We start from the raw sequence: 26,176 nt of genomic DNA, 5'->3' as shown, positions 1-26,176 counted from the left end.
CCAACCATTTATTTTCATCCATGTTTCTGAGTCTTTCTTCAAAACTGATCTTGCTCTGTGCTTCTCTGACTTGAAAAGAGGCCCAACCCATGTCACCCTGCGCTGCCTCATTTGTGGTTTTACGGTGGGCTCCCAAAGACCACCGGCCGACCGATCTTTTGTTAACTTCCAACCCCGACAGCACATCCGATTTTAAGCATAGAATGGCCCTTCCGAACATTAGCGCTGCCACCGTTACTCCTTTCCAAATTTGACGCACCACCTCATACTTATTGTGGCCCCACAGTGCTCTGTGTTTCATTACTGCAGCGTTCCGCTTCCCTTTTATTTTCAGGTTCTCTTGGTAAGTGCAGAGTAAGTCTTCGTTTATGTATATGCCGAGGTATTTATATTGACTGACTATGGGGACGACTTGCTGTTGAATTGACACCACGTAATTACTCGTCTCTTCATTAATTAATGCAGCGAATTGGTTGGTACATACTTAAAAAGGCGGCAGCACTAAAAAGAAAGGCACGGACGGAGACAGGACAATGACGAGCGCTGAACTTCCAACATGATTGTGAATAGTTCACGAAAATGTACGTGCTGTCCGAGCCAGGGGTTATCAGCTGTGCATGCGTAAATATGCCAGCTCTTTGTCTGCAAAGGTGACGGAGGCCATGCTAATACATCCCTCCCCAAATCTAGAGATCCGTTGAGATTCTACAATTTCCCGTGCCAGACGCGTTGTGTACTCCTCTTGATAACTGAAGTGTGTTAAAATTATGGGGTTTTACGTGCCAAAACCACTTTCTGATTATGACGCACGCCATAGTGGGGGACTCCGGAAATTTCGACCACCTGGGGTTCTCTAACGTGCACCTAAATCTAAGTACACGGAAACGGAAGTGTTTTGAAGGTTGGTGGAACACTCCTTGCAAGTCAGACAACGATGTGCCAGCAAACCTTAAAAATCTATTCCTTCTCGCGCATTTTCTTTTACGCTGTTTGCGTGCTCCCTTAACCTTGTTGTCCTGTCTCCGTCCGTGTCTTTCTTTTTAGCGCTGCCGCCTTTTCTCTTCATTAACACTAAAGGCAAATACTAAGTCGGCGTGGATTGTTTAAATACCGTTCCAGAAAACTCGTAACGCTCGTTTCGTGCCAAGAAAAGACTTTGTAGTGGCAGCAGCATCGGCGCCGCATGAGAATTACGAGACGCTCGCGTCTACGCGAGGCATGAGCGGCTGGCGCGCTCCGGCACGGGCTAGCATTCCGAAAGGCAGATTAAAAAAGAATGCTACGCTAAGAGATCGAGTGTCGGTTTTTCCTCTCCCGCGAGAGAGAGCGTAAACTTTTACTTTCAAATCAACAAGATTTGAGTCCGGCGTCTTTTTAGTGGGTCTGGGCACCTGCCGCGGACGCGGTTCCGAGACCTTGTCTCGAAGCGGCTTCCTAGGCTCGCTGGAAGACCGCACTGCTCTGCTGTCAGGTGCGAGCTGAGCAGTGCGGTCTTCCAGCGCGAGCGGAGGCTGCCGGTGGGAGAGACGGAGGGGTCGGCACTGCCCGACTTGTTTGTTGAGTCCCGACACTGCCATAGCATGTGATTTAGTGTGGCAACCTCGCCACACGATGTGCATCTGTTTGTAGTGTATACATGTCTGGATACATGGCGTGCATGAGTCTGTGGTTTCTGTAAGAGTCCGTTTGTAATTGCCTGAGGTGTACTGCTTGTGTCCTGTCTAACCTAGGGTGAGGGAATGGGTATATGCGTCTTTGTAATTGGTAGTGTGTCGTGATGTTGAACCTGGTCATACGATCCTCCCATGCCCAGACGTTTGCAGTACCCCGCGGGGGCTCTTCCTCCGATGCTGCTCGGTGAGTCAGGCCTCGAGCAACGCGGTGAGCCGCTTCGTTGGGGGCGCTCAATCCAGTGTGGGCCGGGATCCTTAGCAAATGCCTTCGGTTATCGACGTCGGCCTCTCCCTGGTGTATGGGATGTCGCTGGAGTATGTGATACGCCTCTTGCGAGATGCGCCCATTTGCAAAATTGCGAATTGCCGTTTGCGAGTCGCAGATCACGTATGTATCTTTGGTTTGTGTGAGGGCCAGTGCTATGGCCGCTTCCTCTGCCGCTTCGGCATATGCCGTGTTCACGGTGACGCTCGTGAGGTGGTTGCCTCGGTAGCTAGTAACTGCCGTCATGAAACTCTTCCTGTCTCGATAGCGGGCTGCGTCGGTGAAGACCGCCTCCTTGTCGTTAGAGTAACTTTTGTTCATGTGTTTTGCCCTGGCTTTACGCCTCCCCGTATGGTGCTGGGGGTGCATGTTGCGAGGCGATGGAGGTACGTAGAGTTGCTCGCGTATGGTTCTTGGAATTTCTACTTTGATGCCGTGTTGCGAGTGGTATGTGATGCCGCGCTTTTCAAGCACGTGTATGCCTGGGCGGGTCTTGGATAGGCGCTCAAGTTGGGACACTTGTTGCGCCTCCACGAGTTCTTCGAGCGTATTGTGTAGGCCTAGTTCTAAATGCTTGGTGGTGCTAACTCCAGGCGCAAGTTCCAACGCACATTTTTACGCCTTGCGTATGAGGGCGTTGAGCTTGTTTCTTTCCTCAACCGTCCAGTTGTGAAACGCTGCCGTGTACCTTATTTGAGAAAAGACGAAGGCTTGTATGAGTCGGATGACGCTGCCTTAGCGCATGCCCGCGTGTTCGTTGGTGATGCGTCGAATGAGCTGCATCGTGCTGGTGGCCTTTGCCGTTATCTTGCGAAGTGCTTCGCCATTGCCACCCTTGTGTTCTATCATCATTCCCAGTACCCCGATCTTGTACCGCTATAGTACCCCTATCCGCTACTATCGGGCTGGGTAGGCCGTTTGAAGCCGTTAATTGGACCTCTTGCTTTTCCGGGGGGGGGGGGGGGGGGGAGGTGTAGCATTTAGGTGGGCGCCCCTCTCTGACCGGTCTATATAGCAGCAGTTCGGATTTTTCGGCCGAGCAGGCGAGTCCCGTGCCCACGAGGTAGTTTTCCACGCATTGGATGGCCTGTTGTAAACGTTGCTCGATCGCTCCGTCGCTGCCCGTTGCCGTCCAGATCGTAATATCATCCGCGTATAGCGGGTGACGCAGTCCTTCGATTTGAAGCAATCGGTCGGGTAACCCCAGCAGGACTAGATTGAAGAGCATCGGCGAGATCACCGAGCCCTGCGGGGTGCCCGAGCTCCCGATGTTGATTTGTTCTGACTCTAGTTGTCCCACTCGCATGCGAGCAGTTCTTCCCGTGAGGAAGTCTCGGACGTAGTTGTACGTTCGCAGTCCGAGATTTAGCTTGTCTTTTTGTCGCAATATGGCATCGTGGCGAACGTTATCGAAGGCCCTCTTCAGGTCCAGCTCGAGGATGGCTCTGGTCGAGCGCCCCGGATTATCTATGATTTGGTGTTTTAGTTACAGAAGGTCGTCTTGCGTGGAGAGATGTCTTCTGAGCCCAATCATGGTGAATGGAAATAAGTCGTTGTCCACGAGGTAATCCGTGAGTCTATTGAGAAACGCGTGCTCCATCAACTTGCCCACGCAGGACGTGATGGAGATGGGGCGCAGGTTCTCCAGCTGTAATTTCTTGCCGGGTTTCGGTATCAGTATGATATTTGCTTCTTTCCATTGCTGGGGTAACTTGCCGTGCGCCCAACACTCGTTAATGTATTTTGTGAGTTTCTCGATCGATCCGTAATCGAGATTGCGTAGTGCCCTATTGGGTATTCGATCGGGGCCAGGGGCCGACTTGGTGTTCAGTTTTACGAGGGCCGCCTGGATTTCGGCAAAGGCTAATTCCGCGTCCAGGGTGGCGTTGCTTTCTCCCGAGTTGTCCGAATATATTTGCGGTGTCGTTTGGGATATGTAAAGGCGTTCCGCATCCCGTAGGAATTGTTCTTCCGTTCCCCCGTAAGCCTGTATGATTTTGTATATGCCTTGCATGTGTGTGGTTTTGGTGTTGGCGGGATCAATCAGGTACCGCAGTATCTGCCACGTGCAACGCGTGGTGAGTTGACCGTCCATCTTCGCGCATTTCTCTTCCCATTGTTGTTGTTGCAGGTTAGGCGCGTGCTTTTCTATTTCTTTGTTGAGCTGCACTATCCGTTTGCGCAGTCTCCTATTGTGTCTCTGTTGTTTCCATCGGTGCTGCAGGTGAGTTTTGGCTTTCCACATGTGCAGCAACCAGGAGTCTATTGCCTCGAGCCCAGCTGTTGACGGGATCGTTTGCGTCATGCGCTCGATATCCCACCGCCGTTGGTCGGTCCATTCTTCTATATCTTTGATGTCTTCCACCTGTTGCTCGTCACGATGTTTGCGTAGCTGATTCCAGTTGGTGATCTTCATTTGTCGACCGGCATTGTGTTCCTGCGGGCCGTCTCCTGTTTCTATGGAAATAATGTAGTGATTGCTTCCCAAGTCTTGCATGGTGCTTGTCCAAATGACTTTGCGTGTGTTGCACGTGAAAGTAAGGTCCGGCGTCGTGTCAGTGCTAACGCTGTTGCCCTGCCTTGTTGGTGCCGCGGGGTCGGTGACCAGCTCGAGTCCGGCGTATTCCACCGTTGCCCATAGATGCGTGCCTTTGGGGTGATCGTGCTTGTAACCCCACGCCGTGTGCACCGCGTTAAAGTCCCCCCAATGAACATTTGTTGCCCCTGGGCGATGTCGATTGCCCGTTTGAAGAGGACATGGAAGCGGTGCTGGCGGCATCTGGGACTGCTGCAGACGTTGAGTACGAAGATGCTGTTGCGCGTCTTGCGTGGTAGAATTAGTTCTACGAGAACGTTTTCGATGTCTCTGATTTTGGTGTCGTGTTCGATAGCTGTCTGCGCTCGCTTGACCAGCGTGGTGACGTTTGGTTTCTCTGCCTTGCCTGTTATAGACTGGTACCCCGCGAGTTTGGCGGGACCATTCGTTTCCTGCAGCGTGATGACGTCTGGGCGTTGGGGATCGTTTTCAGGTATTGTTGTAAGTGCGCTCGTTTGTTTTGGTAACTTCTGCAGTTCCAGTGCCATGTCGTGTGTTTTTGTTTCGTTGGGTGTCGGGCCATGTTTATATGTTGTTACATGTGTTGCGCCGCTTTCCCATGCGACGGTACGATCGTGCTGTTCGCGGCTTCTAATCTCGACAGTCTGAGGTGAACGCTCTCCAGGCTCCGCTGGATGGTACGCGTGATGGACGCGATGATAGCTTCCTCGAGATTGCTTAAGCGAGCATCGAGTGCATCTATTCGCGCGTCGCGTATCGCTTCGCGCGTGCGCTTGGGTCGTGTTGCCTCTGTAAGGGTGGGAGTGGGTCTCCGTTTGGTATCGGGGAATTCGACCTCGTCGTCCTCTATGGGTTCCTCTTCTGTTCCCTACGTGGCCTGAGTGGCCTGTGAGGGAGTGAGTCTGCATTTAGTGTCGGGGCATACGACTTCGTCGTCCTGGATGGGTTCTTGAGTTTCCTGCATGGCCTCTGTATCGGTACTGCTTTTCACGGCATGCTGGAGTTGTTGTATGAGGTCGTCTTTTGCGCGAATCTGTGTCTGCATGTGTTCTATTTGCTTTTGCAGCGCTTGTATCGCCTGTGTTAATTTAGTTACATCCGTCTCTGTCTTAGCGGGTGTTTTGTCGCTAGGCTTCGCGGTTGGTGCTCGTTTTCCCGTGACCGCATCTGCCCAGCTCACCTTCTCGGTTGTCTCGGTGTCTCTCGTTGAGGTCCTTCTGGGGATGCGGCTGCGAGACCGGCGTTGCTGCTGCTGCCGGGGGTTTGGGGTGCGGCTCCGGGACTGGGAGCGGCCTCGGCTGCGGGCCCTGGATCTCGAGCGGGGCTTGCCGGCGGGGCTGGTGGCATTGGCGGCCACCTCCACTTCCTCGGCGGCCCTGTGTCATTCTCACTGCCTCTTTCTCACGAGGTAGGGGGTCTTGTACCTTGCGCGGCAGTTGTGATCCGCCGTCATGTGTGTTCCCCCGCACAGCTTGCAACGGGGGGAGCACTGGTGGTCGGGGCCTGGGTTAAGTGCGTCACATACACGGCACACTTTGTCCTGAGGATTGGGGCACACGTCCATGCGGTGACCGAGTCTCCCGCAGCAGTGAAACATGTCGATTTGCTTGCGATACAGGGCGCAGCGAAGGAGGGCGCCGCCGTACCTGACGTAGGAGGGCACTCACGGTCCTTGAAAGGCCACTATGACCGTCTTGGCATTACTGAGCCGTTTGGCTGCCAGGGCGTGGGGGACGCGTGCGTGAACGATGTTGGTGTGAATGGACTTGGCGTCCTCCTCCAACGGGATTCCCCTGATGATTCCCTTAACCCTGTAGTCGAGGGCCGTCTCATAGGGACTGACCTCGTGGCGGCGATCACCGATGGCGATGGCTTCTAATTAATTGTCTGTACTTAGCGGCGTGAGTAGCGTGGGGTGTACTCACGACTATGATGTTTAGGCGGTTGTTGGTGTACACCGTGTCCTCCCCTGCTTCTTGCCCCGGTAAGTTGGCCGCCCGGTAAATAGCCGATGCGAGAAGCACGGTTCCGGTGGCGGCAACGTCGAGGCCTCCTCTTGGTCGTATCACAACCTTGAAATCACTTCGTGGGAGTAGCGGCATTTTACTGTTCCTGATGACTTGCTGCTTGACGTAACGCTGTCTTTGACGCGAACGCTGTGGGTCGCCGTTCGCTCCCTCGCCGGTGCGGGAATGGGCTCCGTTCTGGGTGTTGCTTTGCGCGGTCTCGCGGTTGAATTGGGTCTTGTATCTAATGGTGCACCAACCATTGCCTTCGAGAAACTCTTCAGGGGAGATCTCCTCCCCGTTCACTTCAACTTGCATCATTGCTTGGGCGAAGCGAGCTCCCGCGTGAGCGAAGGGGCTCGGCGCGTCCCCTCGGGTGGCTGCAGTGGTGAGGCCCAGCGTGCGGACTACTCCGGTGAGGGTTAGCGTGGAGCCGGTCAAAAGCCTCTGTAATTGCGAAGGAAGTCGTTTCCCACCTTGAATATGGTGCCAGTAGAATCTTGGTGACTTCCTGCATACGCTGGTGTTACACTCATGAGGTGAATGACCGATAATCACAGCGAAATTCTTCTTGGAAAACGGAGCCGACGTGAGGTGCGTCCGCTTCCTTCGGCGACTTCTTCCCCTCTACCGCGAGAGCCCGCGACTTTACCGGTCGACGTGGTCGCTCGTCGCCACAACTTAATTTACGAGAAAATTGCTTCTGAAGGGTCCGAACACCTTTTTTAGAAATTGAAATCCCCATTCAAATGGGGGGGGGGGGGGGGGAGTGGTGACGTTGCATACGCCATCACCGCCCTTTGCTGCCGTCGGTGAGTAAAACAGTGCCCGACAGACGGCGGCACCGAACCAAGACAGAGCGTTGGATTCGCCGCTGCAGCTGCTTTTTGGTCAAGTGGCGTACGGTATGAAGAACTTTATTTAGGTCCTGAGGGATCAGTCTGGGACTGATGCGGGCCGCTTCCACGTCGGTACAGAGAGGCCGAGCCCCTCTGCCGTCACACGGGCCCTCTGGACAGCCCTGAGTTGGTCCGCCAGCACTTCACTGTGGACCGTTCGGCGTTTCGCGACATCACATGGAAGTTGAATTCTCTGCTACTGTCAGTTTGTGCGAGTTTCGCGAGCCAGCAATACCAGCGCAGCAATACGCGATAACGAACAACTGAAACACGAAAGCGTGGGCGGCGCAGAGTCGACTGAAAACGAAACGTTTCGACCGACCGCGTTATTGCCAAGGGTAATTTCATTGAGTTTTGTTTCCTAAAATAGAATAGAACTGGACAAGTAGCATTTTATTTCGTCTTGTAATACAATACAAGGATCTTTTTTGCAACGAGTGGTTGAGTACTAGTGTCAGGATTTAGCTGAGGAGTGCTTTCGTCATCGGGCAAGTACTTGAATGTCCCGGGGAACTCTCTAACCATGTCCTGCATTTACCTCAATTTCTCGATTATTAAGGTTCTGTTCGCGATAATATTGACGCCTTAGAGATTCTCGAGCACTATATCATCTATCGCTTTAGCTTAACTTATTATTTGTCTTTAGTCACCCTTTAAATATCACAAATCTCGATTTATTTGTGCTAAACTTAAGGCCTTGATCTGTCGCTGCGTTGCCACAGATATTCGCAAGTGTCTGTATATATCTTTTGTTGTCCGCAAGTAGCACTATGTCGTCCGCATACATCAGTCCAGGGACTGTTGCAACACTTCTCCATTGTGCATGTAGGATAAATCAAACCGGCCTAATTCTCTGCTTTCCAGTCGTCTTTCTATGCCCTTAACATAATGCGTGAACAACAATGGAGATCCTTGCTTCAGTCCTTGGTGAATTCCCACCACGTTAGTACCTTTTCGACCTTCCCATACAACTTGTACTCGGTTGTCTCTGTATATCTCCCTCAGCAGCTCCATGAAATCGTCCTCTATGCCGTCGTGCTTAAGAATACCCCATAACAATTCCCTGTCTACGTTGTCATATATGCTCCTTTCCCAAGCAAAAAGGACCTCGGCGGAAGATCGGGGTGACGCCCACGGCCAGTTAAAAAGTAAACCGTCGGCCGTCTGTGCCGGGCCGGGCTTGGTTTTCTCAATTAGCCTGACCGTTTGCCGACCACAGGCGGGCGGTCGGCCGACGGCACCGGCCCGGCGTCATGACCACCGGTTAAATCATCGAGCCCGCATTCGGCCGACACATGGGCCGACGACTTCCCGACGACGGCAACAGCATTGCTTGTCCACGGTCATCGTACTTTTGCTGGTATTTATATTGAGGTGTTTCTTTTAAGTCCCGTATGTATTCCTATGTCGATATTTTTAAGGCCCCTTGTCGCAGATGCCGGCATAAATCGCTTCTTCAACTGGGTTAACTGGTGGACAAATTCTGGATAAGTCGCTAGTGCAGAAGCAGTTAATTGAACAATCGAGATCATTATCTTTTTAGTTATTCGCTTCAGGGCGCACGTTGTAATGGTGGAATTAGAGCCCGTCAACATGCAGGACCTGTTCATTTGGAACCAATTTTGTGACTAGAACCGATTTCGAGATATACGAAGTCAAAGTCAACAAAATCAGTTGGTGTCCTAACTGGTTTCCTAGCTATGACACCACAGTACTTTTGCCGCACACTTTGAAGTATATATCTTGAAAGTGGTACTTTGAAAGTGGTCGTTTCTACCATGCATAGAGTGGTGCGCCCGGTTCCTTGCAACACCATCCAGATGGCGCTCGCCTCCATGCATCTGTGTTGGTTGGGAGATCTGTGGCAAATGGACGTGCTTTTCGGGGCTCCGTGGCGGCAACGAAATCATAAGTTTTTGTGCATGCTTTGAGCTTGCTTCTGCTTTTCATTTGCTAATTTTTTTTGCCTTTAAATAGTAATTGGGTGGTTTTCTATTTTTCTCCATTTTTTTGGTCTCTTGTATTTCGTGTGCGCGGGTGTTTCGTGTACATTTGGTTTTGCAGGATGCTTAGAGCGTTCTTTCGCGCCACGTGCTTTAACACGTGCAGCCGGGTGGGACGTTGAGTGTTTTAGCCTTTAAATGGTAGCTTGTAGGTGGCAAGACTAATAGCTATTAGTAGTTTTACTGTGCGTGTTTTGATGAGAAAGTGAGAGCGTGGCACTGTGGTTTGAGCGCGCGCGAGAGCGTGTCATACCTTGGATCTCCGCGGCATTGATTGCTTTTGAAACAGTGGTGAGAGTTGTTTTGCAACATTTAGAACATTTGGACCCTGGGCGTATCAGTTTTTGCTAAAAGGCACGTGCTCTGCATTATTATAGTATTATAGTATTTGCATCAGAAAAAGCCGTGCAATACATGGCAAGAAAGCCGGGAAAGCAGGCAGTGCGCTGGGGTCCCTCAAGGCAGATGAGGGGACTGATGAGAATGGAGAGGGAACCGAGTCAATCGGCACACACTGTGATGTCGATGCTAGGCTCAAGAAAATGGAGGCTTTCCAGGAAGAGCTTGTCAAAAAGGTTGAAGAGCTCAAAAATGCGCTAAATGGAGAGGATGACAATGAATTCATAGTGAAATATTTAGCGCGCACAATCGACAAGGACAAAGTGAAGGGGGACACACGAGCGCTCGTGTGTCCCCCTTCACTGTGTCCTTGTCGATTGTGCGCGCTAAATATTTCACTATGAATTCGTACCAACTCGCCCAACTATCAGTTCTGCTGCAGGATGAGATTGAAGTTGGAACAGAGTCAATCGGCACGCACTGTGATGTCGATGCTAGGCTCAAGAAGATGGAGGCTTTCCAGGAAGAGCTTGTCAAACAGGTGGAAGAGCTCAGAAATGAGCTAAATAGGGAGCGTGATGCACGGAAGGTAGTTGAAAAAGGACTTGAAGCAGCCGAGGAAAAGCTGAACAGGGTCGCCATTGTGAACGAGAATGTGCGTGACAATGGAACGCAGTCGCCCGACGTGACGGGAGAGGGGGTGCCAGCAAAGTACGTGGAATGTGTGCAACATGGTGAGGGGCTAGCTGTAAAGAGCGGCACCTACCTTGAGACCCCCACGCGGAAAAAGCAGGAGCACAGGGGACAATGCTCATTGTAGAGTCCGAATCACGCGGAAAAGGCCAAAGGGAAGCAGGGAGACGTAGGAGAGAGTTAAAGAGTCATTATCGCCGGCGACTCAAACCTGGCTAGGCGCTCAGAAGCAATTGTGGAGAGGATGAAAGGCGATAAAAGAGTGGCGGTAGGGACATTTCCAGGCCGGGCACTGGGTTCTGTCATGGAACGAGCAAAAGAAAAGCTCGCGGTAAATGCCCACGTGCCCAAACTTGTCATAGTAGCAGGTGAGCTAAATGATGTCCTAAACAGGAAAGGGACAGGACTAGCCCAGCGCTTGGCGAAGAGGGTGGACGACTTGCACGAGCTATCCCCTCAGGTACAGATCGTGGTGTGCACGGTGCCGGAGTTGCCTGTACGTGACAGTCATGTACAAAGAGCCGTAGTTGCTGCTAATGAGGCGATATGGAAAATGAGCCGACATAAAGGCTTCGAGGTTGTCGAAATAAACAGGGAAGTGAGAAGGTGTGGTGGTTTTAAACGAGACGGGATCCGTTTCAATTACAGGCTGGCACGAGAAGTGGGCTGGCGACTTGGTACGTGGTCGCGCTGTTGCTTCTTTAGGGGGCCCACGGGCGCTCAGTAGGCCAGAGTAGGTAGTAATGAAGAAGGTCCCCTAGGGGAACCTCAGAAGAGCGTCGCCGTCGATAACAGAAAAAGTAGGAAAGCAAGAAAGAGAGCTCGCCATGAAATAGGCTACATAAACATGCAGGGCGGCAGAAGAAAGGGAAAGTGCACAGAGATTGAGTAGCAGTTAAACAGATAACAAATAGCGGTGTATGCGGTTACAGAAACGCACGTTAGAGACTCGGAAGAGCCACTAGTGATTGAGAATTATGTTTGGGAAGGGTGAGCAGAACTAAGTTGGAAAGAAAGGGATGGGGAGTCGGAATGCTCATCCGACAAGGAGCCAAATGGAAAAGAATAAATTCAATATGTCAAGAGCATCTTTGGTTATCAGGTACAATGAGGGAAAGAAACTTGGCTGGGCGTTACGCATTCGTGGACCAGAAATAATTGCACAGAGAAGAATAAAGAGTTAGTGGAATGCATAAGCGCTGACATTAAAGGTTTCAGGAATGGTGCTGAAATTATCCTATTGGGTGACATGAATGCCCACATACAGTATTTAGATGGCTATACCGACAATAACGGGAAGTCAATGCTCGACCTTTGTAAGCAACATAACCTCGTTATCGTGAATACCGGGCCTAAGTGTGAAGGGCAGAGGGAAGTGGGAAACCGGCAATCAACCATCGATTACTGTCTGATGACAGAAGGAATTCATAAGTTGAGAGAAATGGTCATTGATGAGGAAGGGTATAGCAGCATAGGGGGTGACTATAAACGCATAATTTTGAAAATGGGATATGTATTTGGGAAAGAGAACAAGGAGCGCAAAATGGCCAGTCCAAATTTGAACGCTGAACAAGTAACAAATTTAGTCACTAGAATCGTGGAAGAACTTGGCAAATGGCCAAATAAAGAGTGGGAATATAGTGAGCTTCTAAGTGTAATAACGCCAGAAATACGGAAAGAGAAACAACATATTCGTTGGAAAGGAAAAGAGTAACCGAAAAGCTGGTGTAACAGGGAGATACGAGAAGCAATCGCCGAACGACATAAAGCATCCAGAGAGCACAGGCAGGCAAAGAAGGCGCAGCTGCCGCAGGATGAAGTAACCAGTAAATGGGAGAGAGAGAGAGAGAGAAAAACATTTATTCGGACCGTCGAGGTGGTTGCTCTTGAGGTCGAGTGGGTGGTGTCCTCATTCCAGGACTCCACTGGTCATGGCTGCTCGATGTATTTGCTGGACGAGAGCTTCTTGTCCCGCCAGGGTATCGCCGGTCAGCTGTACCTCACACCGCTCAAATGACGTGCTAGGCGTCTTTAAGTGTTGAGGTTTGCCTCCGCACCCCCACGAGATGTGAAAGAGTGTAGGGCATGTGTCGCCGCACCAGGGGCAGATGCCGCGATATGTATGTGGGAGCATTTTAGTGTATCTTTGTAGGTTTGGAAATGTGTTGGTCTGAATAAGTCGGAGAGCTACTACATCTTCAGTTCTGAGCTTTCTGTGAGGCGGAGGATAAATCCTGCGGTTGAGTCGCCGGATCTCGAGTCAGTCGCAGTAATTGGACGGCAGGGGCATGAACGTAAATGGTGGGGATTGATGAGACGATTGGTCTTGCCCCGCTCGGTTGATTAGTGGTCGAGCTAGGGCGTTCGCCCTTTCGTTCCCCTCCAGACGCGCGTGGCTCGGCGTCCACGTGATTTGATGGTATTCTTGCAGCCTCGGGCCTAGAATCTGAGCCGCCAGCAGCGGTGTTCGTCCGTTGGTAAAGTTACGGCAGGCCTGTTGCGAATCGGTAACGACATGAACTTCCCTGCCTACCCTGTCTTCTTGCTTTATTACCAGCGCCGTGGCTATGGTCTCAGCCGCAGCTAGAGTCTCTGCCCTTACGAAGGCCGCGAGGGTCAAGGAGTTGTCTCTCCCGTGCACGGCGGCTACCGCGAAGCGGCCCCCTACACGGTACGCCGCCACGTCCACGTACGTTACGTACGGGTCACCCTTGAATTGTCGGCGCTGTCTGACGACGCGAGCCTTGCGTCGTCCTTCATGGAGTTCATGACTCATGTGCTTCGGTATCTGGTTCGCCTTGATCTTGCCTCTGACCTCAGGCGGGAGTGATCGTTGCCCATCGAGGGCACGGAGCTCCGTTGCCGTTCCGGTCCGGTGGAGGATGGCTCTGCCCGCCGCCGTGTTCTGTAGTCTGGCCTTTTACGAAGCCATAACCGCATCCGACAGCTCAGCGAAGGTGTTGTGGATCCCGAGGGCCACTAACTTCTCGTTTGAGGCGGTGACAGGGAGACCAGGGCCGTATTGTACGCGCCTCTGACGATGGCATCGGCTTGTTCTTGGTCGCGTTTGTTTAGCGAGTGGTAGTGATACGGCATGCTATACGTTATTCTGCTGATCACCAGAGCCTGGACGAGGCGAAGCGTGTCCTCTTCTCGCATGCCCTTTCGGCTTCTTGTAATTCGTTTGATAACCCGCGAGATCTGGCTGGTGGCAGACCTTAGGGTTTGGATGGTGTGGGAGGCTTTCAGGTTGCTCTGGATCCAAAAACCCAGAATCTTAGTCTTATTGCCTCCCGTGATCTTCTGGCCCTCAAGATAGAGGTCGATAGGGCCGGAGGACTTGTAGATTCCTCCTCCGTGCACCCGGATCACCTCGGATTCTCGGGCGCGCAACGCATACCGCTCGCTGCCGCAAGTCTCTCCACGGCCGTCGCGGCCTCTTGAAGGGTCGCCTCTTTTCGCGCTAGGGAGCCCTTGGTGGCCCAGAGCATGGTGTCGTCTGCTTACAGGGCGTAACCTAGGTCGGGGATCTTCCGCAGCTCTTTGGTCAGCGCTAGCATCGCGACGTTGAAGAGAATCGGGGAGGTTATCGCCCCTTGCAGTATTCCTTTGTTCAGCACGTCGATCGTATCCGATCGAGTCTGGCCTATTCCGATGGTTGCTCGTCAGGAACGATTTAACGTAATTAAAGATGCGCTCCCGCAGCTGATGTCGTTCAGTCCCTTGAGAATGACCTCGTGAGAGATGTTATCGAAGGCCCCTTTTAGGTCGAGTGCGAGCAGGAGATGTTCTCCTCCCTTCGGGATGCCCTTGAGAACTTCTTCCCTAAGGATTAGGAACGCATCTTGCGCAGAAAGTCCCGGCCTGAAGCCAAGCATGTTGTGCGGGAAGAGGTCACCGTCCTCTATGTAATGTTGGAGGCGGGTTTCGGTGACCCTCTCGTACAGCTTGCCGAGGCACGAAGTCAGCGAGATGGGACGCAGGGCGTCGATCGCGGGCTTCTTGCCGGGTTTGGGAATGGTCACGATTTCCGCGTGTTTCCACTCGTTCGGTACGTGGCCCTTGCTCCAGAGTTCCTCGTTTAGGTATTCGGTCAAGTCCTGCATGTGCATCGGGCTCAGGTTTCTAATCATGGCATTGGTGATTTTGTCAACTCCGGGAGCAGTGTTGCGCTGTGAGGCTCGTGCCGCGGCATGCACCTCTTCCTCCGTGATGGCAGCGTCCAGTTCTCGTCGTGGTTCTCCTTCTTATTTTAGGAGGCAGGGTTGTATGGGGTCGCTACCCAGGTATCTGGTTTTTAGGGTGTCAATCAGATCCTGGTCGTTTCCGGGGAACTTGTGAGCGATTTCTAGAAGCGTCCGACTGGTTGTCGATTTCGCCTTGTCGGGCTCGATCAGGCAACGTAGGATGGCCCACGTCTGCGCCGTACTCAGGGTACCCTTGAGCGAGGTGCAAAACTGTACCCGATTTTGCTGCGTCAGCTCGTTTGCGTAACTTCTGGTTTCGTCTGTTATTTTCTCGTTTCGTAGACGTAGTTTCCGGTTTAACCGCTCTCGCTTCCACCGTTTGAGGAGGCCCTCACGGGCTTCCCACAGGTGTAAGAGCCGGCGGTCGACTTCGGCCGTCTCGACCGTGCGCTGGATGATTTTAGTGGTTTGGATGTGGGCGTCCCGGAGGTGCTGCATCCATTCCGCTATGTCCGTTATACCGTTTTCGGGCGGGGGGTACTGCCTGAATGCCTCCCTGTCCGTAAGCCTAATTTCGCCAATTGTTCTCTTGAGTTTCGGCGTCGATACCGAGGTGCTGAGGATGTAGTGATCGCTGCCTAATGTTTCGCCCAGGTGCGCCCATAAGTATTTCCTCAAGTTTTTGACAAATGACAGGTCCGGAAACGTGTCTCGACTTACACTGTTGCCTACTCGGGTTGGTTGGAGGAGGTTGGTCATCAATTCGAGGCCCATTTGGTCAACCGCATCGAGGAGCGACCTTCCCTTTTGCGTGTCTTGTTGGTAGCCCCAAGTCGTGTGTCTAGCGTTCATGTCTCCTACCACTACCAGCTGGTTGCAGACAGCGGCTCTCACGCTGTCGTAAATGATGTTGCGGAAGTCGTCTTTCTGAGCCCTCGGCGGACTGTACAAATTCAGGATGAAAGTGCTACGTCTACCCCTTTTCTGCGGGAGGACTTGCACTAGCACGTGATTAATGTCGTGATGTTGATAATGTTGTCCCACGGCCGTCACCATTTTGTGAACTAAAACCGCGACCTTCGGTGATCCCGCGTGTTTAATTACGTAGTAACCCCGTAGCCTGATCCGCTGGTTCCCGACGTCCTGAAGGCAGATGACGTCGGGGGGTGGGGGGGGGGAGGGGGTATAGGTGATTTTGGATGAAGAGTTGGAGTGAACTTGCCTTCTTGTTGAAAGAGCGACGATTCCACTGCCAGATCTCGAGGTGTTCGGGCGCGCTGCGTGTGGTGTTAGCCATTGCTGACGTTCATGCCACCGCCGTCGCAGTTGTCGGCGTCCCTGACGTCACCCGTGTTGTTTATGCGCCTGTACGCCTTGATGCGTGGGTTGCTCCTCTCGTCGTCGACCCGCTTGCGCGAGCCAAACTCAACCTTGCGTATTCTTCTTTCAAGGTCTTCATGGCTTAGTGTGTTCTCCTTGACTTCATTGTTTAATTCGCCCATCTGGTAAAGCATCTGTTGTATCGTAGCACAAATGCATACGAGGGTGACTACACTTGACTGGCCTGGCGCTGCCGAAGCCGCTCCGGGGAGTGATGAGGGCGTGGTGGTTCTTGAGGGGGGAGGAATGGAGATGGCGGGCTGGAGGCCTATCATTCCGCTTTGCGGTCCTGCCTGTGTGTTGTTGCTTAGCAACGCTTCTAAGCGTTGCATGCGTTGATTTAGGTCGTTAACCTGGGCCTTGAGTTTTTTTTATTTTCTTCCCTGATGCGCGTACATTCTGGGGAGCATTTACTATTTTCACTGGTACTTTGAGCGGAGGAGGTACTAGACTGATTCCGGCTCACCTTGTTGTTGTTGGCTTGGCTCTTCTTGCTCGATTGGCTCTTCTACTTCGACGAAGATGTCGAGGTAGAAGGCTGCCGCTGCCCTTGCTTCTCTCCTAGCTTTGGCCACTCTGAGCGGAATCAGGACCTGGACCTGGACTGGGATCGGGACCGGGACCTTGACCTTGACCTGGACTGGGCCCGGGACCTTGAGTGGCTCGCCGAGAATTCCGAGCTGAACCACTGCAGGCGACTTGGCCTTGGCCTTCCTCCTAAATGGGAAATATACCGGGAAAGAAAACTATGGTTCAAATAGTGGTGCAAGCAAAATTAAAAGGTGAAAGTGAACGTTGGTTGCCAGAAATACGTGAGAAAAAGAAGGCCGCACCTAGAATATTTTGGAACCACATAAAACTATTAGACATGAAGTCAACAACAATACAACAACATATCCTAGACGAAGATAGAAGCAAATAGGAAGGAAAAGCGGCATTAAATTATATCTGAAAAATAACAGCCGAATCTTTCCAAGGCATTGACGAGGTTGTATTTGAAGAAAAAAAGAGCATGAAAGAGACCCAGGTGGAAAAGGAGCTGGTGCTGACAAATTTGAACTGGAAGAAAACCGAAGAGAAAATTCCTAAGCCCACAGCCACAGGACTAGACGAGGTTCCCGTTAGGCTGATTAATGAACTAAGCAAGCTCTGGTGAAAGCAGTGGGAAAAACTTTAAAAGATAGACGAATACCAGACATGGCGACAAAGTAGGATGAAATTAATTTATAAAGGTAAGGGGAAGAAAGATTGAATTCATTCGCATAGACCGTTGACCATTACATCGGTAATATACAGGTTAGCAATGCCGGCAATCAAATTAAAGCTTCATGCATGGGCAGAGAATAATGGCATTTTGGGAGAACTTCAGAAGGGCTTCAGAATAGGTAGGCGTTTAGATGATAACTTATTTGTTCTTACTCAGTGTATTGAAATATCCAAAGTAGAAAACAGACCGTTGTATGTGGCCTTTATAGACATTACAGGAGCCTATGACAACGTAGACCGCAACATTTTGTGGGGTATTCTAGAAGGGGAAGGCTCAGGTGACGATTGTCTACAGCTTTTGAGAGAGGTTTACCTAGAAAATACCGTTTGCGTTGAATGGGAAGGGATGAGGAGCGAGGAGAAAGTTCATATCAACAAGGGACCAAGGCAGGGATGCCCTTTATCCCCGCTGCTGTTTATCACGTACATAGTGAGGATGGAGAGGGCGCTAGAAGGAAGTAATATCGGGTTTAATCTCTCATACAAACAGGCAGGTACAGAAATAGAGCAGCAGCTCCCAGATTTATTTGATGCGGACGACACTGTGTTGCTAGCTAACAAGCAAAGTGATTTGCAACGTCTGGCTAATATCTGTGGGCAGGAACGCAACAATTTAGGTTTGAAATTTAGTGTTAGAAAATCAGGTGTTATGTTATTCAATGAAAACAGACAGTGGCGATACAGGGCCAAGAAATACCTCGGGTAACAGAATATAAATATCTTGGTATATGGATAAACGAAGACAATAGATATATGGAAAGACAGGAAAAAACACTAACAGTGAAGGGGAAGAGAAATGCAGCCATAATGAAGCACAGAGCGCTATGGGGATACAATAGGTACGAGGTCCTCCAAGGTATGTGGAAAGGTGTAATGGTTCCAGGACTTAATTTTGGAAATGCGGTTGTTTGCTTTAAATCAGGGGTACAACCAGGACTCGACGGGAACCAAAGGTCAGTGGGTCGCCTCGCATTGGGCGCTCACGGGAAGACTACAAATGAAGTTGTGCAGGGTGATATGGGCTGGACTAGTTTTGAAGTGAGGGAAGCTCGCAGTAAAATTGAGTATGAAGAACGACTGTGGAATATGGAAAAAAGTTAATGGGCTGGGAGAGTGTTGAGGTATATGTACAGGAAAAACATTGATCCACAGTGGAGGTAAACAACTAGATAGCTCACCAGCAAGTATGCGGCCTGTAGGGTGGGCAACACAGCAACAAAGGTCAAGCGGAAAGTCAGAGAGGCTGAAATAATCTCATGGGTGGTGGCAATGGAAAAGAAACCTGCCATGAGTAACTACTTAAGAGGAAAAAAAGAAATCAGGAAAAAAACAATGTATGATAACTCAAAGGGAAGCTCGTTACTTCTCGAAGCGAGATCAGGATGCCTTAGAACATGCACCTATAAAGCGAGATATAATAAGGAAAAAGAAGCATGTGCTTGCTGCGGTAAAGCTAGGGAAACTATGGAGCATGTTTTAGTAGAATGTGAAGAGGTGTACCCAGCGGTCGATTAAGGAACCACTGGCCTCCTTGAAGCCCTTGGGTTCAGCGGGAGCAGTGGAAAAGTAAACATGTCCGCAATAGGCATTAGTAAAAGGCGATTAGAGGATTGGTGGAAGAAAAGTAGGGAAACGACAAAAGACGGAGATGTACAAAAGCACAGTTCGCACTAGGGGATCAGAAAATTTGGGTGCGGTAGTTCGTAGTGTTTTTTTTTTTATTGTTTAACCTAGGTAGGACATTAGGCAGTATAATAGAAAGAGCTTAGTGGCGCAACCCCCCACCCCGTTCCAAAAAGGACACTCATAACATCCATCCATCCATCGTTTAGTGCGGCAGTGTTAGAGGGACCCTGAAACGATTTTGACGATTTTGTACAAACGTACTGAGTCGTTAGAGTGGGTCCTTCTCATCATTAATTCACGCATCTTCCGTGTAAAGCGTGTAATTTATTAAAAGGTTTTAAAAATGTGCATCGTTGCCGATCGCAGCACACTGTTCGGCGGCCCCTACCCATATGACGTAAATCACCCAATTGACGTCAGTGGGACGAACTATCCGATTGGCTGCCCAGGGCGCGTCATCAATAATTTTTCCACCTTTATGGTGAACAAATGATGTTTGTAATAGTTGGAATGTCAGTTAATTTGTTTCTATAAAAAAGTAACAGAAATAGAATGCACAAGAACAAGGCCTAGGCGGGCTCAGGCCACCCGCGGGCATTACGTTCGTTGAGGCCATGGAGGAAGGAGGTTCCTTCCTCCATGGTTAAGGCATAGCCTTTCCACCGCTGCCCGGGCCCACTGGATTGCCCATACACAACTACGTTTACTGAAACACACATCAGGTATGTAAACGACGCAAGCGATCACATGGTCAATCGAGGCACGCACAACCGGGCCACGTGTATACAGGGCATCTGTTACCGTATCAAGCTATCTAGGTACGATCTGAAGTAAAGGCGCGACAACGACGCTGGACGAAGAGGGTACACACACACACAGGGCGCATGTTTCCTTTTCGTCCACCGTCGTTGGCGCGCCTTCACTTCAGATCATTGTTACGGTTCGCATCTAGCACGCCGTGCAAAAAGAATTTTCGCCCACCATGCCTCGTCGAAACGAAGTGTGACTTCCTAATTCGCCATGGTCATCTCGAGTGTCTGCCGGTCTGACGGAAGCCCCGCAGTGTTTACAGGCCTCTTTTGTATGTATGTGCGACTTTAGAGGGACCCTTTCCTCGAACTGTCAAACTCTACAGAACTTCCACGAAGCAGCAACGTGCAAAAGAGAAGGACAAGCGCCTACAATTCCCGGAGGCTTGGTATAACGGGAGGCTTAGTATAACCACAGGTTTGGTATAACCGGAGGCTTGGTATAACCGAAGGCTTGGTATAACCAAAGGCTTGGTATAACCGGAGGCGGGGCCCTCTTTCCGCGAATCAGACTCTCTGTCTGTCACTTGACGTCGACGGAAGCAAGATCCCTCCCACGATTTTAGAGAGCCCATTTAAGGGACTCCGAAATGCACCTTTTTTAACACTTCATTCTCTTCTCTTCATTTTCGCCAACCTTTGAATAAACCGTGCAAGTTTCGCATTGGAAATCCTCTCGTCCTCGCTTGGTCGCCATGGTCTACCGGATGCCTGCAGCCCGCCGACAACGCCACGCTACCGAATAGTAACGTCGGTCGAGCTTCGATAGGCAGGCGTCGCTACAACTCGGCAGCAGTACGATACGCTACCCTGGAGTATGCAACATCATGCTTAACCAACACGTCTAACTATCCATCCTAACGTAATATCTAGGTACGTTCTGCGGTTAATTCCTAGATAGCTCGATACGGTAACAGATGCCCTGTATACACGTGGCCGGATTGCGCGTTTTTCGATTGACCACGTGATCGCTTGTGTCGCTTATGTACCTGATGTGTGTTTCAGTAAACGTAGTTGTGAGTCAGCGCTCGTCCTGTGTGACGCTCGTCCATTATGAATGTATACCAACTCGCCCAACTTTCCACTTTAATACGTGTATCTCCGAGCTAGCTAGTCAGAGCGCTTAGCCGTCGCTCCTCGAGAGGGACCGGTTCTATGTTGTGCTTTTTAGGTATATTGCTCTGATCTCTGTGCATTTCCATAAGACGTGTGCCATGTCTGCGTGTTTGTGCTTGCAGTGCTTGCAGCTCGCTCCTGGCTAGGATTTAGCTCGGCTGCTCCTATCTATAATACATGTAAAAGGAGAATTCGTTTTTCTCGGCAACCACTGCACCAAACTTGACGAGGTTTGTTGCATTTAAAGGAAATACTTAAAATCTAGTGACTGTTGGTTTCGAATTTTTTATTCAGGTCGTCAATTTTTTACTAAAAGTTGGAAAAAATCGTTTACAAAAAGTTTACAATTCCGTAACTCAGCAATGAAAAATTATATTGCAATTCTGTGGATTGAATCTCATAGTACATCTAAAGCGGACAAAATTGATATGTTACATATGAATCTCAAAAGATGTAGTAATGGGTCAATAAAGCTTGTGCCAAACCCCTTTACCCAATGTAACAAATTAACGTAAAATATAAATTGGCATATCGAATTGCGTCCGCTTTGAATGATCTAATGGATGCCGTTTACAGACCATCGTTATCTGTTCTTTACGGAGAGCTATTAATTTCTAAACTTCGTGCTTCTATATTTTTTGAGCTTCCTAATTTTTGAACTTTTCTTTAACAAAATTCAGTACCTAAATAGAAATTCCGCTTCCAACAGTCACTAGAATTTACCTTTCTCTCTCAAATGCAGCAAATTTCGTTAATAGCGATGCAGTGGTTATCTCCGAAAAGCGGTTTTGCGTTCTGCAGGTATTTGAATAGGCCGCGTCAGAGTTAGGCCCCAGCTAAAGCTTCCTTATAAACTCGGTTTCTTGAGACCTGCCAAAATCAAGGAAGGGGCTGACAGATGGAATAGCACACTGGTATAAAGGTTATAAACAGGGATAAGGTGCCTCAGAAACGCTGGCCAGCATACGTTTCGATAGGAGGACCTATCTTCGTCAAAGGCGGCCTCGTCATCCTCGGCATGTTAGCTTTAAAGGGCCCCTCACCAGGTGTGGCCATTTTGAGCGGACAAGCGCAGAACATACATTGCGCGATAACAATCGTATCTGCTAACTATTGCAGCGCTACGCGCCGCGGAAAGATCGGAAATTTCCAACCGAACGCCGTTTTCCTTCTCCTCGCGGCCGCCGCGCTCCAAGCCGGACGGTTACGTAATCGTGCCCCTGCGCCTACGTAATCGCGTCCGCAGTGTGCCGTGGCTCGTGCTGACACGTGACTTCGATAATTATTCAACACATATGTTATCTGTGCGATCCGTTGCTTGAATTGACGAATTGAAGTTTAAAAACATAATAGAACACACAAACGGAATGTCTGCGTGTTTTTTTGTTTTACTTCGCACCGAAGCAAGAGAGATTTACTTCCACTTCGTCTGCTTGTTCCCAAGGTCGTGCGGTCACGTGTGCAGGTACCGAAACTATGCCATTTTCTACCGTGTTCCAGTGCGTGATCTCAATCTGCGATCCGCTTGTTCTGCCTCAGTATTCGTGTAGCACTGAATAATACCGCTAGTCACGTTTCCTTGTGCACGGCGCGCAAGATCGTGCGCTGTGCGAACGAGACGCGGGGCCTGTGACGTATGCGTCACGCGATTCTCGAGGTCCGGTATGGGAGAACGCAAGGAAGGAGTTTCGCTTGCGTAGGCTAGACGAGGCGAGTAGAGAGAGCGTCTTGCTTGACAGTGGAGCCCACCTGCTGAAATTATGGGTTCGCGGCACTGAAATAGTTCTATCTCGGCTATCAAGGAGCCGATTTGAAAAAGTTTTGCGGCAGAACGCTCCCTAGAGGAAACGTAACAACTTCCAGCGTATAAGCAAAATTTGCTATGGGTCCTGGTGAGAGGCCCTTTAAAGGGTTAGGTTTAAAAGCTCACTTGTTAGTGAATGCAATGCACTAGCGCGTCTTTTTTCCCCTAAGTTAACCAGGCAAGCAAAGGTGTCCAGTGCTTTATGGAATGACAGACCTTGTGGGGGTTCCACTCTGCGTGCGGCTAGGGCTGAAGGCGAGCTCCGGATCTAGCCCCACGCAGTCGCTTCGTGGTACTCCCAACCCGTAGCGCGGGAATCGCGGCTACGCCGGGTTCGGACGAATAAGGCAACCAGCGGTGTCAACGGTAACAACGTTTATTGCTATTAGCAATAGCGAACACTCGCAGAGGGACGTCCTCTCCGTAATAGTAATAAATAGTCTGGCCTCGTTGCCCGGGATAGTCAGGCAACGTGGTCACTCACGGGTAGCAGCAGGTACTCCAGTCCGGCAGGTTATGGGTCCGGCCTCAGAGAGCGAGGGTCTCCCCCGGTCGCGCTGTTTTGTACCTTTTTAGCTGGGCGAGGGGAATGTCCTCCTCGCCCGTCAGCTGCCTGCCCGCGAGTCGCGGAGGAAGGGCGCGTGCGCGTCGCGAGAGCGAGGGAGAATCGGGAGAGGGCATAGTGCGCCTCTCCCCCGTCTATGCCGGCTCTCGACGCGACGGCGCGGGGGAAGATGGGCGCGTGTGCTCCCCACAACCTGAAAATCACATTTTCGTACAAACTTCAATAGAAAACAAACCAGTGATAAGCGACGCTACCTTCTTTTGAAGTTCATAATAATAAAACAAAGAACTAGCTCACTGCACATGAAATAAATGATGCTACAGCGTCCCAGTGAGGCACACAATAATTGCCTATGGAAGTTAGGCTTAGATATTAGCCAGAAGATGAGTTTCCTGTGTAAAGCAGGCGCCTTTTGAAAGACTGACTATTTGACCCAATAGATCATAGATGCTGCAAAAGAAAAAAGAGGCTGCTGCTGCCCTATTCTGAAAGCTTTTTCAGTTCTTGCTATCAAATACCAGTGAAGTTTGCATGCGAGCCCCCATCTTTTTACCTATGACTGTTTGCACTGTGTTTGGATAAATGGTCAATAAGGGATTGGGATGTACAAGCATTTTGCCCCGAGACTTTTGTAAAGACTGTCCAGGTCGAAGTACCTTGCTCACCTAAGTGATGGCTCCAAATGACAACTGAAACAACGATAAAACGTTTCTGTTTGGGTATGCATTGTACAAACTTTCACACACAGCACCGATACTCAACAACCTTAAACTAATTTGCTTATATAATAAATATGCAGTTAGCCAGTTTCTGATGTTTCCATTGAAGTACAGTATAAACAAAGCAGATCAGTGACGAAATTTATCGGGAAAACTTGGTCAGGTATGCAGGGGGGGAAAATGTACCCGCACTTTCAACAAAAGGGGTCCCGGACCACGGGCCGCCGCGGTAAAATTGAGCATTCAAGTCAACAGATCACCTAGTACGTTGTGCTAAGATCAATGCACCGCTCCGATATACAACTCGTGAGAGATAACCGCCAACGTTATGACCGCACTCAATATGTGTTGTCGGGCTCATCTACATTTGGTTCCTCGAGGAAATGGTCAAACTCGTCCCCACTATTGTCGAGCATGTCACGTTCCGACACCGTCACCCACTGTCTCGGCGAGCGTATGCCGTCGTCAGCACGGATACACATCTCGATTTTCTTAGCTTGGCGAGCCCGAATCTTCGTAACTATAGTCCACATGCCATCGTCACCGAAGTGTGTGCAGCTCGACGCTCTTGGCGAATCTGTCGGCGTTGCGCCCTGTTCGACAGCAGGTGTCAACAGTACGGTAGGTGTCGAACGGTTGGCGTTTGAGGCGGGAGGCCTGCGCGACCAGAACTGCAGCAGGTAGGTCGACACCATGATAACTACCACGCCCGCCATCACGTCGCTCCTGTCAGAGGAAAAGTAGACGCAGGCCAAACCGACCAACTGCAGCGACCACTGAATCAAGTTAAGCGTTCGAGGGTTGCTCGGCGGTCCGACACGATAGCAGACGGCGAAACTCAAGGCAGTCGAACCGACGACGTAGCAGACGACGAAATGTCTGTACTTCTCCACAACGTCCTGCACGTTTGACCAGAGGAACTCGAGCCACGACACGGCCAGCGACCAGCCGAAAAGCACGAGGGCGTAGCCTGCGGCCCTGCGCGGGAGCAAGCGGCTCACGAAGAACACCGCAATCAGAGGAAACACGAAGACGCCAAAACTAATGCCGCAGGTATAGAAAACGGCAGCTCTACGGGAAACGACGGGGGCCACGAAGAAAGCGACGATGCCGACGCAGAACTGAGCGATGCCCCGAAGGTTGACGCTGCGCACGAACGCGAACTCGTAAGCGCCTCTCGAAAACACGCCAAGGCAGCGGCGGTGGCGACGGTTCAGAAAGCTGACCTTGCGCTGCAATTTCGTCGCCAAAAAGGAAAAATCGACGCCACTGTGGAAGTACTTCTGCTGCACGGTCTGCTCATCTTCACCGGTGAACAGTTGCAGGTCATCGGGGGCGACGGAAAACTCGACCGCGGCTGTCCTGAAGACATCGAAGTAGCTCGGGGCATTGTGTGGTGGCTCCCAGCAGTAGACATCGACGCCCCCGACGTAGTCGTACTTCTGTGGCGACGAGTAGGCGCGATGTTCCTCCAGAAGTACGGCGGATCCCACGACACGACCCGGCGCACTCAAAAGCACGATCACCGCCGACAAGGCAAACCCGGCACCAGTCATGTCGCGCTGTCGACCCATTCCCGCACTGCAACTACAAGTGTCGAGCGAAATCCGCGATTCGGTGTTTGTGCTACACCATTGCAGGGTCAGTAAAATGACGTGATAAACCTTGCGAACGATGCCATCGACGCAAACGCCCTGGCAAGCACAAACGCGCTATCAAAGAATGGCGCGGTTTTTAATATATCTACTCCTTCGACATTGGCAATGGCGCTGGCAGTTGCGATATCGTTTTCAACAAGAGACTGAAGCAGGGGTGCCCTTTATCCCCGCTGCTGTTTATGATGTACATGGCGACGCGGCGAAGATGGAGAGGGCACTAGAAGGAAGTAATATCTAGAGTCACTGGAAAAAATTTCTGAGTACCGCAAAGGTCGGGATTTGACTGGCAACACTGAGCGGCCACCGCCATATACCTTCCAAGCCGACTGCGTCGCGGGCAGGCCGGCGTGTTGGAAGAGCTCGATATTCGGTGACAGTGACACATCGGGTTGACTGTTTACTGAAGTACAAATACTTTGTGCCCGGAGATAATGGTTGCTAAGAACGAAAATAAAATGTTATTTTGTGCGAAGTAATGCAGCCGGTGGTTGTTTTGCACGCCGATCGTGTTTACTGCTGGAACTGAGCTACGATTGTGGGCAGCAGCTTAGCGCTGCTATCGGGAGCTTAAGTACACGTTTTTTTCCCCCTTCCTCGGAGCGAGCTACGAA

General features: G+C 50.7%; 2 protein-coding genes across 2 annotated transcripts; both read right to left on the bottom strand.

Moving 5' to 3' along the window:
* Positions 1-3,424: 3,424 nt before the first annotated feature.
* On the bottom strand, positions 3,425-6,059 carry LOC140213349 (uncharacterized). Its single transcript, XM_072284599.1, has 3 exons — positions 5,920-6,059; positions 5,676-5,871; positions 3,425-4,726 (listed from the first exon to the last, which is right to left on the bottom strand). Exons 1-3 carry the CDS (start codon positions 6,057-6,059, stop codon positions 3,425-3,427), a joined length of 1,638 nt encoding a protein of 545 aa, XP_072140700.1.
* Positions 6,060-23,881: 17,822 nt separating this feature from the next.
* Positions 23,882-25,622, bottom strand: LOC126529623 (nuclear envelope integral membrane protein-like). The gene has a single exon (XM_050177142.2). The coding sequence runs from the start codon at positions 25,479-25,481 to the stop codon at positions 24,246-24,248; it is 1,236 nt and encodes a 411-aa protein (XP_050033099.1). The 5' UTR covers positions 25,482-25,622; the 3' UTR covers positions 23,882-24,245.
* Between the last annotated feature and the right edge of the window lie 554 nt (positions 25,623-26,176).

This window comes from Dermacentor andersoni, chromosome 9 (genome assembly GCF_023375885.2).
Source record: "Dermacentor andersoni chromosome 9, qqDerAnde1_hic_scaffold, whole genome shotgun sequence".
Classification (NCBI taxonomy): Eukaryota; Metazoa; Arthropoda; class Arachnida; order Ixodida; family Ixodidae; genus Dermacentor; species Dermacentor andersoni.
Note: the sequence above shows the minus strand (reverse complement) of the source record. Positions and strands in the feature narration are given on the sequence as shown.